The sequence below is a fragment of the Harpia harpyja genome, chromosome 10 (genome assembly GCF_026419915.1).
Source record: "Harpia harpyja isolate bHarHar1 chromosome 10, bHarHar1 primary haplotype, whole genome shotgun sequence".
Lineage (NCBI taxonomy): Eukaryota > Metazoa > Chordata > Aves > Accipitriformes > Accipitridae > Harpia > Harpia harpyja.
In genome coordinates this window covers 20,274,961-20,295,367 of record NC_068949.1, presented here as the reverse complement: position 1 = coordinate 20,295,367, position 20,407 = coordinate 20,274,961, and the positions used below count along the sequence as shown (strand labels likewise).

The 20,407-nt window shown below is 35.1% G+C and overlaps 1 protein-coding gene across 41 annotated transcripts in view; it reads right to left on the bottom strand.

The window, feature by feature from the left end:
* Nucleotides 1–20,407, bottom strand: part of KCNMA1 (potassium calcium-activated channel subfamily M alpha 1) — a 526,550-nt gene that overhangs the window by 259,311 nt on the left and 246,832 nt on the right. For all 41 annotated transcript variants that reach the window (XM_052800261.1, XM_052800260.1, XM_052800262.1 and 38 more), the window contains one exon: nt 19,576–19,637. In XM_052800261.1, the coding sequence (XP_052656221.1) occupies nt 19,576–19,637 (62 nt within the window). The remainder of the gene's footprint in view (nt 1–19,575; nt 19,638–20,407) is intronic.

Genomic DNA, 20,407 nt, shown 5'->3' with positions numbered 1-20,407 from the left:
AATTAAGACACAAAAATTAGGTTTTCTTCAACTCTCAGATCACACATCAGGACTGAGGTACAGAATTTAGATGTCCCACTCCGAAGTCTCACAGTCCTATCCTATTTACCCTACATCCCAATTACAAGATGAATAATATAAATCATAAAAATCCAGAAAAAAAAAAATCAGAACAACCAAACCCACAGACCAGGGCTGGAAGCTAGATTTTCTACCATAACTTTTTCCAATGAAGTCAATAGAAGCTACAGATATTTGGCACCTCTGAAAAACAGGCTGTAAGCAGCTTGCACATGGTAATAACAGAAGTTTGACACAGAGCTAAACTACAGTCCAGATCTCTGGGTTTTCTGCGATTCGTTACTAGGCTGGGAATAGTAAAATAAGATCGATTATCATACCACAAGTAATTCTATGACACCTCGCTAAGTGCATTCAACTAAGAAGTGAAAATCATTTCAGCAAAGGTGGCCTTAATTTCAAGTAATGTAGTGTCAATTTCTGGCTCTGTGTAAAAACTATGTCATATGGTCCTAAAGTTTAAAAAAAAAAAAAAAAAGGGGGGGGGTGTCAATTTGGTCTATGAAGTAACAGCAGATGAGATTCTTTAAAAATATAAACAAAAAAGTAATTCTATGAATCTTTATTAAGAGAAGCTATAGTATTTTACAAGTGATGACTAGCTGTTCACGCTACCGTCAAAGCCATAATTGTGAGACTCAGTAAGAAAGTGTGGAAATTCTGAGTTCTGTGAAGTTTAAGGGGAAAATGTTGGCAACAAAGTGTGCTGATTTTCTCCATGCTAACAAGGTATTAAAAACTGTTTCCTATATCCTGTCAATATTTGTGCATTATTCAGTAGTTTCTGCTCACCTTATAGTAGAAGGGGTCTGAAAGCTCTTACAGTGTATATATGCTAGCATTTTAGTTTGGATCAAAACCATGTTTCTGAAGTTCATCTCCTGACCGTGCCTGCTTACTGAATTTCAGTTTCTATTGCAGAACAGCATCAGAGCACACAAAGCCGACTCCTTTATGATGAACCTAGGTAGGAAGATGTGCTCCAGGGACACACTTAATAGCCCACAATTGCTAAGGAATCTTCACTCACCGGCAGTCAACTAGATCTAGTCTGAAGTAAACTCCCTTCAAGGTACAGCATGGACATAGGCTCCTTAACACCAACTGTTTTAGTCAAAGAACAAGTACTACTTTTGGACACCTACTTGCTAACAGAGACACAGCTTTTGTTTTCATGTTTGCAATTTTCTTTTTTTTTTTATTTATAGACAAGTGATTTCTTATTCTGACAAGCATCGCTTAAGAGGTCAGGCATTAGAATCTGATTAATTTGCAATTTATTCCAGTTGTACACTATGCAACATTTTTGGCTTCAGTAAAGTTGCTCCAGACTTGCATAGGTATGAGAGAAGAATTAAACAGACTTTCTCCTAAACTCCCTGCTACCTTTAAAATCCCACTAATCCCTACGATGCTCATCCAGTACCCTTGTTCTCCTTTGTGTTGATGAATCTGCCATACGCTCTTGTCTCTGAAGTGGATGATGTAAAGATTCTTTGAAGAATGGGGATTTACATTTGATACAGTCCTGGCTGTCCTTACACAGATGCTACCAAATCCATTGACACAGAATATAGAGCTGCTATGATGAGCCGGGGGCAGGGGGAAGGCTTAAAAAACTTCTCTTGTTAAAAAGCTGGGAAAGTTCATTCCCAAAGCATTTGAAACTGAAAAGAAATAATTGATGACAGAAACTCAATTTCATTCCTTGTTGATTTTCACTGACTTCTGTAAGTTAAATAAAAAGAAACTGTTTTGTGGACAATTCACTTGCAATATGATAAGGAAAAAATACACGAATAAATTACTAACAGAAAAGCTGTTATGCAAAGACAGAGCTTTTTACTACCTCAGTATGTCTTCCAATACATGGTCTCACTAAATGGCATGTATTTCATGGAGAAGGTCACCAACATATATGTAGGAGAATAAATTTGCTTATTCTACAGTTCTGGCAGCATACCTCATCAAAATATCATTTAGAATTCATTTGTAAAAGCTTTAGTGTTAATGACAATTGGAAGAAAGACAGAATCCAGACTGATTTGGAAATCTTAGTTTCTGGATAGTCAGACAGAGAATGTACACTTTGTCTTTGAAAAAAACCCAAATTCTTGGGTTGACATCCATTACAGAAATGTATATAACATTTTCGGAAAAATTACACTTTCTAATCTGTTTTGAGAAATATTTATTCCATCTGCATTTTATTAGTGTATTTCAATGCTGCCATACCTACTTAATAACAGCATCACTGCATTAAAAAAAAACTTCAACTTAGTTTCAAAGCCAGCTAATCCTACACATCTTTGTTTAAAAATTAGGTTGACAAAAAACAGAAACAAGTACTTCCCTCCTGCTTAAGGAATTCAGTAGTTTAAGTGGAATATAGACTCATTTCCATTTATGTCCTGGAAAATATATCCTGTCAGTGTTCACAACCCTGTGACTTAGCAACAGTGTTTGGAGAACATTAAAAAAAAAAAAAAAGAAAGAAAAAAACAAAAAAAACAACCCACGCACCACACATATTCCAAACAATACTGTTTATATTAACTAGCCTACATCCCATATTTTCCATATTATATTGTGATGACTTGTATGAAATTATATTTATCTTTCTGAAGTTTAATAAAAAGATGATTTATTTACAGAGTGTACAGTCAAGCAGTAGAAAATATCCTGAATTTACTGATCGTATTTTATGATTATATGACTATGAATTTATTCTAAAAAAGAAAATCCACATCCAAGAAGAATAATGCCTCTTTCTAATGGTTTACAGTGTGTACCATTATTCTGCTCCTTTCTCTTTTACAGGCTTTTACAAGCAGTCACTAACCAATGCTATTGCAGTGAAACTGTCCAGGGAAAATAGAAAGACAAATTCTTTATTCTATTCATTAAAGTCTTTGTACCTTTTTCTTCATATACTGTACATCATTGGAGTTCGGAGACAAACTGGGAGAACAAAGAGAATATATAAGCAGGTACAGCAAAGTACTGTGCTGATCTATGCACACAGACTATTCAGATCAATTCAGCCTTTAAGAACACATTTTCAGAAATGGGATTTCCATACATACACACAAAAATGAAGTATTATGTAATATGTGCTGATCTACACACATAATACATGAGCATGCATATAGCTATCGCTGAAGACAGGCTTACCAGTTTGAAAGAAATTGAATCCTGGGCTTCAGTTCAAATAATAAACAGCTTCTACAATGCAAACTAAAGGAAGTTTTCTTCACAACTAATAGCATGATATTGTTTTTGTTTTGGCTAAATGGGCAGCAGTAAAAACAGAGAGCACTACATCAACTTTGCCTTTCATAAATAGCTATCATGCCTTTCATAAATAACCAGAGGAGAATAAGAAAATGCAGAGTTTTCATTGAAATGAAGTATTCAAAATCACTGAAATATTAATGCCCAGTAGTATCCTGTTTGGACTGTGAAATGCTTGAACTGAAATGTTAGAAATTAAATGGAAATGCCAAAGAGTCCAGAAAAAAGAGCTGCTACAATGATTCAGTCCAGAAACTTGTACTATTTCAAGAAACTGAAAATTAGTTTAGCAAATTCAGTTAATATAAAGAAAGAGGGGATTAAAATGTAATTTGCACATGCCTAGAGATAACTCTACAAAATAGTACAGTGGAAAGATCACTAACAGGAAAAAAGGAGGTAAGTGGAAGATGAAGCCAAATGTTTGGATTGAAAGTTAACATTTTTAACAGCAAGGTCAGTTAACCACTGCAATTAGTTCTCTAAGTAAATGGAAGACTTTGTATCACATCACATCTTTAAAATTAAGTCTGAATATCTTTCTGATCAGAAGATACATTTAAAGCAAAATACCATAGGAACTGCTATATTAAGAAATGTGACAAAACGATCACAATAGGCCCTATGGCTTTAATTCCAAAACCAGTGGTATTTCACAATCTCATTTAGCCTTTTTCCCAGTCTACAACCGCAGTAATTAAAAAAAACCCAACCTATTTAAGAAATCCTTAACCTAAGATATCCCAATATCTTTGTATGCATTTAAGCATGAAATGAAAAATGTGAAATATGCCATAATTTTATAATAGATAAGCAATCACCAATAGCAGCCAGGAGGAATTTAATTCTTAGCTTTATTTCTTCTTTATAAAATTTTCAAAATCAGTAAACAATAAAATCCATTTCAGCTGATGTTTCCTCCAGTTAGAGTTCACAGTTCAAAGAATTTCCCCACTACCCTGTTACAAATTAATTTTAATTAACACAAGCCAAGGCTATCCTGAATTTACTTTCACTGGGTTTTTTTTCACTTTTATTCTACTCTCTTAATTTTACACAAAAGGTTTGCAACACTTCAGATCTACAGTAAAAGTGTAATACAGTAAAAGTGTTATAGAGCTTTATACAGAGTGACTGATAATCTGACTGTTACTCAGAATAGGTGATTTCTTAATTTATTTTTTTTACTCTGATACAAGTTTATGGATCCTAGTTATTTCTCACTTGAATTTTATGTTGATAACATAATGCATGTCACTGAACACAAATTTCAAATATAAGGTGAGAAAAATCAAGGTTAAAATTAAGTTATCAAAGAGCTTTACAAGAAATTTTCTAAGCATTAGTATTATAAAGAAAGATTACGTGCAGTGAAGAATCAATATTCTGTAAATAATAGTATACCAACTGTTAACTTCAGTACCGCCTTCTATTTTTTAAAATCTAAGTCACCTAAGAGTGTTTTGACTAATATGACTGTGAATAGCAGAACTAGTTATCTGAGTTCAGTTACATTAAGTGGACTCTTACTCAGAATGAATACTGTTTAATAGTATAAATATAAATAATAACAAAACATATTTCATATATTCAGTATAATTCTATTCTTATAATACCATTTGCTCATAGGAATAGATAGAAACTGAGCCATCTTTGTTGAAAAATGTTTATCTTTTTTGGTAGAGATGGAGTATAATTAATAGAAATTTAAATAATTACATGTGAATAGAAAATTCCTTTGTTTTGAGAAAACATAAAATTCAAAAGGGTAACAAGAACACATGGCTGATGCAGTATCTTTTAGGGCTATTAGCATCAGACTATCAGACTCTCATTATCTAATGAATCTTACAGATATCACACTGTCTCTAGCAAATTTCTGCAATTTTCTGAATTGCAAGAATGAATTATTTTATGGATGTTGCAATGAAACCAGCTTGCATAGAATCCACTATTTCTAATGCTTATCAAGGTGCAGATCCTGTGATAAAAACAAGTCTGCAAATCTCGAGAAAAAACAATGCATTGATATGGTTTTATGTGCCATCAAATTGTTCCACCCAAGTGGTTGGCTCTCATTTTTCAGGCCAAATAATTCCCATCAGTACCAGATGAATAAATATGCCACAAGCTAACAATTTTGCTAAAGAACAACATCTGGCCCACTTCCTCCAATTGCACTAGGTCTGATAAGAGTAATAAAAACTTTATGAGTGTTAAAGTGAGCAAGATCTACTACAGTGCAACAAATTGCCATTTTTGTATTTTATGCTTTCTATCTTATTGGGGCTTGTATAGGGTACCCTATCACGTGTAGCTTATGCAGAATACAGCTGATCATTTGATCACTGTTCTCTTGCAGCACTCTTCCTGTGCATATTTCAAGTGTCTCACAAATAAAAGGATAACAATATTGTAACGCTCCATCACAGCTTTTCTTCTGTACGCACTAATCAGATCGTAAAATTCCCTTTGTGAAGCTGGTGTTCTGTCAGGTCTCAAAGGGTTTTAAAAAAGGAGGAAAAAAAAAAAAGAAAGAGAAAGGTGGGATAGTGAAGTTCATTAAATTGCACCAACTATATAAAAAAGGCTCAAAAGGTCAGCAAAGTATGGGGAAGTGGGGGAAGCATGCAGGTATTCATGTTCACGTATATGGGATTTCCTTTTTCTTTTTTTCAGTGTTGTTGGATTCCAGATCTGGTATTTACTGAAGAGAGCGCTTTTTTTTTTTTTCCTAGTTGCTTAATTAACATGGCATAGTTGGCCCTGTGACTCTGTCAGAAACGACACATGCGTCGAAAGTGGAACAGGTGTCCTTGCTGCAAGGAATTCTATTTTTAAGCAAAAGTGACTCATCAACTGCTGGGGTGCCCCAAAAGCTACAATTTGTCAAGCTGTCAGGGGAAAAGGGAGGAAAAAAAGGAAAAGAGGTCACGTCTTTATTTGTATCTGTAGCTTGAAAAGCAGAAAGTAAGACACTGATTGTACGTTCAACTCCACTCTGAAAGGCAATCTTCTGTGCAAGCCATGTTTTGATAACAACTATATGGTATCTGGTATTTTTAAAAACTCAGATGAGTTGTCTCCTCTTTTATATTAGATAGATTTGTAAATTTGTCCAGTGGCAAGGAAGAATGCTGTTAATTCAGTGTGCACAACTAATCTGTCTACAGGGAAAGCAAGCACAGGATGAAATATTTGCAGATGCATTGTCAGATGCTTTGGGACGAAACAAAATGCAGAGATTCATTTGAAATGAGGAAAAGGATGAAAACTAAAGAAAAGTTCTAACCTGCATATCAATTATATACTGGTGTGGTTTTTAAAAGAATTTAAAGTGTAATTTAAGAAAATGTCCTCACAGCAATACTGGAACCACATCAAGCAGCACGGTATGAGTTTGTGAAAACAAAGAAGTGAAACTGAGCATGCCATAAATGTGATCTATACGGTTTCATTACACAAACTGACCTCCAAGTTATTGCATACAGTAGGTGGTGAAAATAAACACAGGATAGATTTCCTGAGAACTTGTTCCCAGTGAAAGCTCCTGGAATCTAAGCTGCAATTAAATGCTCATCTAAATTTTTTTACCCGTATTTCTTAAGTTCAGATCCAAGTCATTATGAAAGAATGTGTATGTAAGTATAATGGTGTCAATAAACATATTTTATTGCTGCTGTATAGACAGTAAATTATTTTTCAGAGACACAACCATGGTTAGTAAATTGTAACTTAAGCAACCAAGTAACAGTTTGCTTTTCAGATGCAGCATAACATACAGTGCTGTAACATGAATATTAAATATAATTTTCAAAATAAACATAAATATACAGGTCTAAAAAACCACAGGAATTAAAAACTGAGAAGATCTATTGCAGTAATTCTTTTCAGCCCATGGAAACACCATATGATTATTCTCTGAAGCACATTCTTTAGACTAATTTCAAGTGTCCAGGGGAGGAACATTTCATATTACTATCTATGGAAGACAAGGAAAATACTAGCAGTAGCATCAGTCCCTGTCTTGAATCAGAAAAGAAATGAATAGAAATGAATAGAAATTTAAAAAGGACATCAGTTCTGGGGTTCTGTGATAACAGAGGTTTCACTGGCCTCACAGACCTATGAGTTCATGCAGAGATATGAATTGAGTACATTATCAAAATTAATGCAAGATTTAAGCAAGCAGGGCAGCAGAGGATAAACTACAGAACTTAAAACATATTTTAGAAGCATGGTTTTCTAGACATGCCTGATTATGCCTGACATCTGCTCCGAACCTCCAGGTGAAAGACTTTTCTTACACTTGCACAAAACAAACTTTGAGGTCCCACTCTATGAAAACTAATGGAATTTAGAGCAGATGGGGACAATCTTCCCCAAAAAAAGAGCTAGAAAGCAGCAAAGACTGCCAGGAATCAACCAGAAGCAGCCGTCAATTTGCAGGCCTTTTTCACCCTGATGTTTAACCCGATGCCTTTTGATTACTCAGTACACAAAAGCAGAAACAATTCATTGGGAAAGAAGGATGCAGTTTGGCACATAGGAGTGTTGAATACCAGCCAGTGGTATTCAAATGTCCTTTATCAATGAGCACTTGCTTGGAGAAAAATTGCTGGGTGAGGCAACAATCTGTTACAGTCTTTGTCAAACCACTATCTTCCCCCCATCCCTTTAAAAAGCTCAGGTATGGGACATAAAGCATAACAGAATCCAAAACCAAACCAAACAAATCAATCTTGCAACACAGTAAGGGAAAAAAGAATTTTCTACCTGTTGGTACTACATACTTGTTGGATTTAGTTATTCATTTTCAGACAAGCTATAAAATGCTAACATCAAATCCTTAGAAGCATTCCTGCGTGCCTACCCACAGCCTCTGGATTAAAAAAAAAAAAATTCTTACTGATCAGCTACACTAAAAGACTAAACTCTGAGTAATTGTGACCTCGAACTGCAGAGCAACATGTTATGAAGAGGGTTTGCCCTGGGCCAGAAAGGATCACACATCTTCCTTGCTCTTGGATCCAGTTCAGTCTTTTGAGAGTATCTGAGTATATCATCAAAAATAATAAACTTTATTACAAAAGGTGAGGGTATTAAATGTCAACATTTTATCAAGAGTATTTTTAAGACAAAAAATATTTTTGTAAGATTGAAATCCTATAGATACCCTTGCTGCTCTGCAGGCTTAGATCCTCAAAGCAATAAAGTGGTCTTCATTTCCTTTCAGTGTCCCAGGCCACACAGTCACCTTTACATTACAGAAGACATAATAATCAGATAGTCCAACATCCTACCAACCAGAGTATCACCAAGTATAGTACAACTGAGATACCAGGTATTTTATTTGCTTCAAAGCTCCTTTTGCAGGAAATTCCACAACCATTCTAGGTTATCTTTTCCAATATTTCACCACTGTCACAGCAATCAAACTTTCCTTAAGATCCAAACTAAATCTGCAAAGTTGTAAATTATACAGATTTTACAGTTTCTTCAAACACCATGGAGATGACCTTTGGTTACCCTTCTATTTACATATTGGAATGGTCCCATCTGTTCCCTCCCTATATCACAAGGTGGCTTCTTTTGTTTCTTTCCCAGGCTAAACAAATCCTTTTCCAACAACCACTCCTCATTCCTTAGTTTACCTGTCACAAGAATTTTCCTCAACTTTTCACCATTCCTGTTTTGCTCCAGACTCTCTCATCGGTTGATCTACATATTTCTGATACAATGGTGCAGAAGAAGCAGCATGCTTTGAGGCCTTACCAAGGCTTAAGGTACTCCACTGGTTTTAGTCTAGAAATTTCACTGCTGTGAAATTTTTCCCTTCCTCTCCACAAAAAATATGAAGCCAGGTTTTAGTGTAAAATTCTGCTCCCTTGAAAAAGCCTTGTTATGTAAATATAGCTAATAGGCTATTCAAATTAGACAACACTTAATTCAGAGCTGAATTTCCTCCATTCATCCTTAAAAGAGAGAAACTAGAGAGAACAACATGTTGTGCTCTCCTGCAAACATGCTAGTGATACAGATTTTTGTCCATATCAAAACCAAATTTCTAGCTATTCAGTAGAAATCGGAGAAGGAAAAACTAATGGCAAAATGCTTCAAAAAGCCATTAGCAAATTCCATCTAGCCCTTAAAAAAAAGGGATCTGATTCTCTGATTCTTGAAATAAGATACTCTCAATTGTCCAGCTAATATTCTAAGAGATGCTGAAAATTTAAACCATATAAGAATTAGCTCATGAAAAATGAGGACTTAGCTTCTTGAAGATCAAACTCTTAATCCTGCTACATTCAGTATAAACACTATTAATTCAAGTGACAGATATTTACATAAAGGCCTATCTGGCAACATTTTAATACAAATAAAGTCACTAAGTATCACTGCATGTAGAAAGTTTTGTTATTTAAAATTACTCACTCGCTTTTGGAATAACAAAATGATACAAGCTTGCACTTCAGTGATTCCTTAGCATGCAACTGGCTGCAGCTGGAAAGCAGCTTTGCAGAAAAGGACCTGAGGGTGCTGGTGTACAAGTTGACTATAAGCCAGCAATGTGCCCTTGTAGTAAAGAAGGTCAGCAGCATCCCAGGCTGCATTAGGAAATGTGTCTTCAGCATGGAGACATAGACATACAGGAATGAGACCAGTGAAGGGCCACAAAGATGATTAAGAGACTGGAGCCCTGTCATATGAGGAGGGCTGAGAGAGCAGGGACTGTTTTGTCTGGAAAAGAGAAGGCTCAGCAGGATCTTATCAACATGTACAAATATCTGATGAAGCCTTCTTTAAGAGTAAAGAAAACAGAGCCAGACTCTTCTCAGTGATAGCCAATGACAAGACAAGAGCAAATGACATTAACTGAAATACATGGAATTTCAATCAAACATAAGAAAAAAAAACAAAACAAACCACATTTGACTGTGAGGGTGATCAAACACCAGAGCAGGTTGCCCAGAGAGACTGTCGAATCTCCATCCTTGGAAATATTCAAAACCCACACTGGACACAGTCTTGAGCAACCTGCTCTAGGTAACCCTGCAGGAAGCAGGAGGGTTGGACTAAACAATCTCTCGAGGTCCCTTCCAATTCCAACAATTCAGAGACTGACTGAATCAAGAGAGCTGAAATAAAGTTACATGTTGAAATACAAGCTGATTAATAGAATACTGCAAACAAACTAAATAGAAGATGATAATGGCTTGTTTCCAGAACTGCATATACAAAACAGATGTGATTTATGCCACAATTTATTAGTTTCTCATTTTTTAGATGTTTTCCAGAAATTTTGACCTTACTGAAATGTTTTATAAGGCCTAACACTTCAGAAAATTTATCCCACTGCAATTTGTCACATCATCAAGGTTGTGTATCATGATTAATAAGATTTTTTGTATGATACCACAAGTAAAAACAGTAACCAAAAATTTCCCCAAGGCTTGATTTGCCAAATTATTGTAGAACGAAACTGTTTTTTTGCCATTTTATCTGAAACTCATTCACAATATTTCTCATTTAATTCATTTGCAACAATTAATTTTGACCATTGAGCAAACACAATCTACTGGCATTGATAGAAACTTCATTGCATTGTTTTGTCTCAAGAAAACTGGGTATTTCTATATTGCCTACTCAGTGATTATGTACAATTAGTGAAAACCAAAGTAATCCAATGTTGTTTCACCAATGTGATAAACACATACAGAGGAATTATCTTTATTTATTATTATAATCATAACGAAGGAATTTTACAATCTTCCTCAACTCCCAAGTAGATCGGAAAAGTTATTCAGGTAGTGTTTTACAAATTTTATCTGCATACAATTTACCAAACACAAGCTCTCTGAGCATGTCAGAGAATAAATGCAAACATTGAGCTGAGATGGATAGCACATAAAACATGCATCTAATTTCTACAGGTATGCCTCACTATATCCAGCTTTTTTAACAATTCAAGAAAGATAACACCTATAATGATTAGTTGCTGTACCTCAAGGGACAGATGTCTACCAACAAACCTAGAAAACATACAATCATACCTAATCCATTTGTCCTAGACAGCTAAGTGCATACTAACGCATGGAGGATAATTATGTGGGTTTTCCACCCCTGTTGTGGCTTGTTTCTTTCGCTTTTTGCCTTATAATAATCACATCACTGTTGTTGCTGGATTTCACTCATAATTAACACCATCTGTACCTAACAAAGGCCTTACATCTTTCTGGTATTCAATTGCCTGCAGAGGCCATGCATTGCATTGCATACCCACCTGGCTTGAACTGTAGCATGCTATTATGAGAGCAATGAATCTTAGCTATGGACATTTTCCATGAAACTTTGCAGAGCAATGAAGAAAATTAATGTTCATTGTCACAAATAAGGCTTTCTCCTGCAAATCACTTTTTGAATTAAACCAACAACGGTGAGCAATCAGTTATCTATTACAAACACAGCAAAGATAAAATGAGCCCGCCCTTATGACTGATAATCTTATTTAATGCTGTATCGGTTTAAAGGGTGCTGACAGAGTCTTTATAAACCACACATTTTGTCATTTGCCAAGAAGCAGCAGTAGGAACAGCTGAAGTTACATTTCTGTTATAATAGTAAAAAACAAGTGACTTGAAAGTAATGACTCAAGAGAAATTAATTTACATACTTAACCTAAATTTTCTTTACATCAGAAAAGGACACCTATCACTCCATTTGACTATTGAGCATTTAATAATACTAAGATTTGGTTTTAGGAATTAACCCTGTTTTTCCCTCTTTTTTCCAAGGGAGAGGTGGGGAGAACAAATGCAACTGGATTTACTTTGATCAGCATGGGACAACATTTATCAGCTCACAGAAATGGCCAGAAATCGCTGCAGTATTAACAAAATTTAAATGAACAAAAAAAATCAAAATTGACAAGTAGACTGGCTGCAGGGTACCATGGAGGATTGGACAGTCTGTATGAGACTGTCTGCATTATTTCCCAAGAATTCTCATTACAGAGGGAATAATACTGTTTTAATCTACTTGCCAAGATACAGACCATTGTAATTTTAGCAATTTGAGCAATGGTAAATATCATCTAACAACAGGTCCTTGAACCAGATCCCAGAGTTTAAAGTCAGCTTCTTCATACCTGTTCATGCACCATGAAAAAAAGTATATATATTAACTCTAATTTGTACTTAAAGTATGAAGGAATGCTCCAGTGGCCACTTAGTGTGGGTTAATGAGTGTAGTAAGACAAAGAATTTTATAAACATAATTAAAATATTTTTGCACAAGTAAATTTCACTGTAAGTAGAAAGGGTTGACACAAAACAGTGTTATTTAAGCCCTATTTACTTAATTCCTTAAATATGAAGACTGAAATGCTATGTAGAATCTGTATGCACTCAAAATACTGGTAAATACAATACTTAAAAGAATAGGAGCCTGAACTGCAAGGGCTGTCCTCAGCAAAATAATACAGCATAGCTCAAATGGTTTGCTGGAGCAGAAAACAGCATTCTTTTAAAACTGCAAGACATATAAGTGTAAAAGAAAAATACATTCACAATACTTAAAAAAAAATTAATCAAACTGTAACCTGAAGCTTATAATAAAATTTATTAGAATATTTTGTAGAATAACAAAATCAAAGATCAAAACACTGAACTTTCTCTAAGAACTGTATTTCTGATCATCTTAGGCACATCTTAATTTTTTTATACATCAGGCCACTGGGATTCACTCAAAATTCAGATGTAGCAGTATTGAATTGTTTGATTTACAATTGAAATTTCAATTGCTTTTCCCCTAAGGGCCATGAAACTGAGAAAGTGTCATCAAAATGTTCCGCAGATTAGCCCAGGTGATGTTGAAAAGCTGACTGACTTGTAATGAAAATATGAGATTGGTATCTAAAAATACTTGATTTTTGGTGTTTACACAGACTTACTGAACTACTCAAATTTCGTAACTCAGACATATCTGTAAAAGGGGTAACACAGCCTAAACAAATGAGAAAGGCACAAATTCTCTTCGGCAGTGACAGTCTGTATCTGTAACAGATTTAAATAAATAATCCTCATCAGGCTTGTAGTATTTCTATAGAACATTTTGCTGCACTAAATCAAATGTCTTTCACAAGACAAACTGGCAGCAGCAGCAAACAACCAGTAAAGACAAACATCGTATGCAATCACAATTTATCCTCAAATATTCCCACAGAATAACAGAGTTCACAAGGACTTGAAATAAAGTGCCACTTAGGAAAAAAAAAATATTTTTCTAGTAAAATGTTCCAAGAGAACTTGCTAATGACACTTTTCTCCTTGTGCTGTCACACAGGAAATTCCTCAAATAGAATATTTATTTCCAGTGCAGCCTTCCTAATCTATTCCTATACAACGGCAAAAAAACCCAGTGTGAATCCTCCAAAGTAAGAAACCAGACCTTTCATTTTGCATTGTTTTGCTAAGCAATTTCCAGTATAGCATCACTGAAACCTGTGTTTCCAGCTAATATTGCTACTAAGCAAGTGGGTAACAAAGACTTCCTTCACTCTAAATAATAAAGACAAGGCCAAAAAACTGAACTGAAAGGCACCACAGGAGACACATGAAGCTCAAGAAAACTGTATTCCAGAAGGGTATGACAATCCTTTCTAAAAGTCATCCACATACAGAACAGAACACAAGAATACAATTAATGTGTCATTAAGTGCGAGTGCATTTTTATGCAGTCAAATATGTATGTGGATACTTTTTATATACACATATTTAATAAAAGTTGGACAAAAGAATGAATAATGATGCGCTAGTCAATGTCAGCAGTTAAGCTGCAGACATGACAAAGTAGTTTAACAATTAAAGATGTTTTCTTTTTTCTTACAAAATTATTTGATTAATGTTTGAAATTAACTTTGTGGTTCATTGTCAAAGAACATTACCTCAATAAACTATATCCTAGAACAGAGCTGTAAAGATAATTAATCTGATCAATTAAAACTGTGTTTTAAATTTCATTATCCCATATTTTTCAGGGATTAATTCACAATTAATGCAATCCCAAATGGGCCAAGCTCTTACACTCCCACAGAGTGGAGCAGGATCAGCGTCAATCAAACCTTAGTTGGTGGTGGCTAGAAGTACATCTTCGTGCTCTCTCTCTCCTGTCATAGCACTGATGAAAGGGGTATGGTGATGAGGAGGGTATGTAGGGTATTTTCTGATAGTTTTAGAAACTTGGAAAGCTTTAAGGAAGGTCTAGAATAGACACATTTGCAAAAAGCACAAAGTTCATTTTAAAAAATTAGTTTAGAAATCAAGCTAAGAATAAGGTCATTTTCCTTATGGTTTACTTAAGACAAACTTGGTAGTTTTACATTTGGGCAGTATTCAGGTTCCCTGGATATCAGACGTAGACAAATGGGATTTTATACAATTAGTATGCAAAACGAGCAAGTACTTCTGAATTCTTCTCAGATATACAAAGATATATAGAACATAAAAAAGTAGAGTTGTCTATAAGTTTAACTTTTTTATTTTCCACTTACATAAAGAAATAAAGCTTTCTGATTAAGAATGCAACAGTTGAGAACAAGCTCAGGGCTCAGCATGAACATATATGTCTGTGTGTATATTTGTATAAATCTTCCTATTCACAGTGCCACTGTTATTCTTAGATCCAGCTGTTCTACACTCATTGCCAGATGGCACTTTTATGTACAATTCTGATCAACTACGATATGTGACACAGTATTGGAAAAAAATAGCTATTTAGGAATAACTACACTGGTGCCTCTGAAAATACAAACAACTCCAAATAACTGATTTGAAAAACACAAGTAGGACATATAAAGCAAATTGAGAGAGTTTTTATGTTTTCACCTTGCCATTGATGGGCTCTATTATTTCCACATTAATGTCAGTTTATAGTGAAGGGACTCCAGTAAATGAGGTAAACTTTAAGAGACAGAACAGTAATAACTGGTCATTAGAAAGCAAGCTTTTAGGCAAAAAAAAATTAAATTTCTGTGCCTGAAAAGCACAGCTTATATCTATGGTTGTATACTACATTGTATTGCACTCCAGAAGAGAAAAAAGAACCAGAGTAGAAAAGGATATTCAAATCATAAACAGTTTCCATGCTACTGCCATTACAAGAAATAAAAAATGGGAGCCCTGAGTTACCAGTTTAGTGGGAAATTGAGTTCTCTGCTAGTGCTTTTACTAACCATGTCTAAAGATGATCATGGCAAGCAAATGTTTTTCTCTATTCTAGTCACTAATTCAGCACAATATGCAGAGGTCAGGATGAGAAACAGAAATTAAAATAGGCAATTCATCTTTAATGTACTTAGAAGTACTTCTATATGTATTTGTTAAAACACCTTTTACATGCAGAAAAATAAAGAGAAGTGGACACAGGAAGAAGGTTATAAAAACTACTTATAAAAAAGCATGGAAAATGAAAAAGTATTGGCAGACATCAAGCTCTCTATTCTACAGCAGCACATTCAGCAGACTCTAGAGAACCATCTAAAGCATGCACCTCAAGCTGGATTTTCCTCTTAAGAATGAAGGATAATTCCATTATTTCCTTACCTTGAAAAGTTAAATTATGAAAATTTTAAAGGAAACATGAATTGGAAAAGAACCATCATTAGGATATATGACACTACTCTGTACTAAAGTATATCACTTTCCTAATCAAAATTCTTCTAAGTAGCTGCTTATGATTACTTCTTTGAATGTTCTGCTTTTATTCAAACTAAAAATGGAAGACAGACATTAAAGTGAACAAATCTCTAAAAATAAAAATATAATTATTTGGTTATTTGTTACCTAAAGATTAAAATAATTATGTGGGTGATATCTATAATATCTCTTTGGCAAATGTTTCAAGTTTAACTGCTATTTCCAGCATTGAAAAATAGCGTTGTCCAAGAAAACAGTATTTTATGAATTAGATTCTACAAAGAAAGGAAGGAAAGAGTCTAGTCCTTAGTAATAAGTGAAACATTTCCTACCAGGATGTGACTGGATTTAATCAACAGGCATGCCAAGATAGTAATTTCTCTGCTAAATAAATTCTCAGTTTAAGGATTGAAATCTTCCATTAGTTGCTACCATGCATCACTGAAAGTGTACATATTCACTTTAAAGAAGAATGTTCTATACACATCTTGTGGTACTAGGAGACGATTCAAGCTGGTGGCTTGTAAAAAGGAGAAGCATTGAATAAACAACAGAATAATCTTAATGAAGGGTATTGAAATAATCGCTATAGTTTTCAAAATGAATAACCTTCATTCTTTCTACCAAGAATGATTATTTTTGTGATTTTGTCTAGAACCTTTCTTAAAAGGTGAGTTAAGTACTGCTTCTTTCTAAGAAAAGTCAATTCAGATTAAAGCAGATGTACTGGATCACAAGTGTGCCTATATTTTATAATGGAGTATGGTGCAGAGATCCCTAAAGTTTGTGCCAGAACCAGAATTAGTACAGACATATTATAGCAACATGAAGCTGCTTAATTGCTCTGCTGAGATGTAGAACTAACTGGCATGGAGGATACTATGTTGATGAAGCTGCACAATTTTCTGACCTCAGATCTCTCTAAATTGCATTGCACTGGACATACCATTTCACGTGGTACTAGTCTGGGAGAATGCCTGTTAGAGTGATGAACTGAGTAGCATAGAAATGCTCTTAGTTTACCCTCCTCTCACAGCTGTGACAGCATTCATTTTGCCTCCAGCCACCTTCCCTGCCTTTGTGGACATACCTGCTATTACATCTGCAAATCTACTTACAGATTAAGAGCCTTGGATGAATAGATCACTGGTATTTTGGTTTAGACAAATGCTTACACTAGTACTCTTCAGCTTTGGAGTGAAGACATGATTTTTGTCACTCTATGTGTAAGATCAAATGACATCTAAGTGTCCATGGCACAGGCAGAATAAACAGCTATAGAATGCATTGTCAAGGGAAAGCACACAACGGTAGATGTCACTATCTGTCTGGTGTGAGCACTAGATCCTGTTTGTCTCCACTGCTCCTGGCCAAGCCACAGTCTCGGTTGTTCCAGTTGTTTTGTTGAGGATATCACAAGCCTTCCTCTCACCCTACCTTCATTATTTCCTGTTTGACCAAATTCTAAGAGGAATTACTTTTGGTAATCATGCACTTGGGGATCTTAAATAGACTGATGTGTCACTACATTTGATTCTACATTGCTGAAATGGGTATCAGGTCAGCTCTAATACAGAATAAAGCAGAATTTTTCACTTCAGGGATATATCTGGGCACTTTCTAACCTGAATCAAACTACTGATGAGTATTTACCAGGAAAAAAAAAAAAAAAGGACAAAGATGGGAGGGGGGGAGAAAGTAGGGTAAGAGAGAAGGAGGAGAAAACAAAGGAAAAGTGTGCAAGTATACTAACTTGAGGTTACTGAATTTAAACTGCAGCTGTGAGTTAAACCTTGGCTGAAAACCCAGAGAAACCTACAGTTAAAACAGTTTTCTATCCCCATTGACAGAGCAGCCAATAAGCTGGTAGCTGTACATGGATTAGGTGGCACACAGGTAGCTTAAGCACCCCAGAGAAATCTCCCATGTTGTTAATTCTGCTCTCCTTGAGGAAAACAATCAAAGGCTTCTAGAATGCAGTGCCTAAAAATCATTATATAATCCATTAGTTTCACAAAAGACAATTGCCCCGACAAATAGCTGTATTTTGTTGGTCTGAAATTGAAACATAAATGGTAACAGGTTTTATTCTTTTTGACACTTTTGACCTGGATATGTTGGGCACCCAGATGCTTTGCCATTGTGTTTTAAAAAGTTTTTAAAAAGATCTTCAGAAAAGCACCGCCTTACTTGCTTCAGTGGTGACATATTAAAGAAAAATTTGCTAAAATTAATGAGAACACTCACCACAACGTTAAGAAGGAAAAATTATTGTCCTCACTTCAATGGAGCTCAAGATACAACTTGAGTTTTCCCACCCACTTGACTCCTCTCCACAAAGAAAATCTCTACCTTGGTTATTTGTGTTATGCTTGACACATCTAGGTTACAAAGGTATGGCTTGAAACTCACGCAATATAGAATTGACATGCATGTATTCAAGAATGCCTTTTGCTGGTGCTACCACCTATCTAAATAGCGGTATGTACAGATGTAAACAGTGAAATGTCTGATTTTGAGTCACATAAGGATTGTTTCAGAACATAACCACTATCATTACAGACAGCTAGGCTGGCATTCTATCTTAGCCATTGCAGTAATGGCAAGCCTAAGTCTGGGGAAAAGCAGCAAATATGTAGACCTAGAGCTTTAAAATGCTATCGATACTTCAGAATACCATGTCCCCAAAATAACTGGATTCAACAGAATAATACTCTACTAAGTCCCCTTTTATCGGTTTCTTCTGTGTTAGGCTACCAATTTGCCTGTTACATCACTGACAGTGTCTAGCTTGATATGAAAACAAGGGTGGAGTATGAATGATATCAATGAGAGGATATTCCTAGTTAGATTGGTTTGTGTCAAACCATCACACACCTCAAAAAGTCAGGATGAAACTTTCTATTGCCTGGCCAAAGCTACAACACTATATGATAATGTTGGTGTAAATCTAAAAAATATTGAGATGCTTTGCAGATTTTTACTGGCTCACCTTATCTTAGCAGAAATCTATCAAACCCAGGAGTTGGAAATCTGAACAGATATGCCAGATATAAGGCTCATATTGTCTAATTCATTCAAGGTTTTTCGGAAATGTTCCTGTCAGTCTCCCAAGACACTTTTTTTCTTCTGCAAACTGTAATTTTTTGGCAAATACTCTTCCCCTGTATTTCTTATCATAGTCTTGAATTTGAAAGATTCCACATATACCCAATGAACATAAAAACTATAATTTTGCAACAGTATGCATAATTTCAACAACAAAAAAAAAAGTAGTTTTTCCTCTCTATTCATTCTGCATATCCAATGTGACTATGTTCAATCTAGTTTATATAAGACCTTTTTCCCATTCTTGAGTTATTTTGGTAGACCATGCACTATTATAAAGTTCTTCGCACTCAGGCAATGAGACCAAGCACTGATTTGAAGTAGATGAATGGAGCAATTTAAAGATGTATAATCGCTGCAGGAAAGGAGGGAAAGGAAAATGTACTAGAATACTCACTTTGATGAATCTATGAAGTATATTACAAGAGCACCAATACTAAGAGCGAAGACTAGGACAACCTACAAAAGAAAAGAAGAGAGTCATTATTTAACAGTGTTAAAGTGAAACATTTATTCTTTTACACACAAAAAGAGACAAGGAAAATAAATCATAAACTAGTATTTTTTTATTTCAGCTGTCACTTTCTTTAGAAATCTACTCCTACTTGAATTTCAAACACTATATATTATCATAGAATGAATGCTTTCTTGCATTGAAAAAGAGACACAAACAAGTTGAATCCTACCTCAGGGAAACCAGTATACAATTAGGTCCTAGATCCTAACCTCTGCTAAACTATATTCTTTCATTTCAAATGGCAAGCAATCCTACTGCATGGCATTCAAATCACACTTATAGCTTTATCAGGCGTATCCTTCAGGACTGCAGTAAGTTTCTGCTCACTGGTAGGTAAACCAAGAGTGATGACAGATTAGAGTGAGTTTCCATTTATACACATGGTCGTGAAATCCACAGGATAAGTGTAAGGCTATGTAAAAATGTGTATTTACTCTGCACTCCTCTTCACTGAGACTGTAGCTAAGTTTCAAACAGGTTAAAACAATGGCTTGATGCAGCACGTCCTGATACAATGAATACATACCCCAGGCACCTTGTAGTCCCAATGTTTTCCCCCCTTTAAACCTGTTGAAGTTTTTGAACCAAATCATTTTGTTAGGTCTAGCATCCAGCCCTTATTAACAAGGTAGAACTTGCTTTTCTGGCTAGTACAGCAGAAGCTCAATTAATCACATCTCCGTCTGTTTCTAATTTCTTTTTTCTGAACATA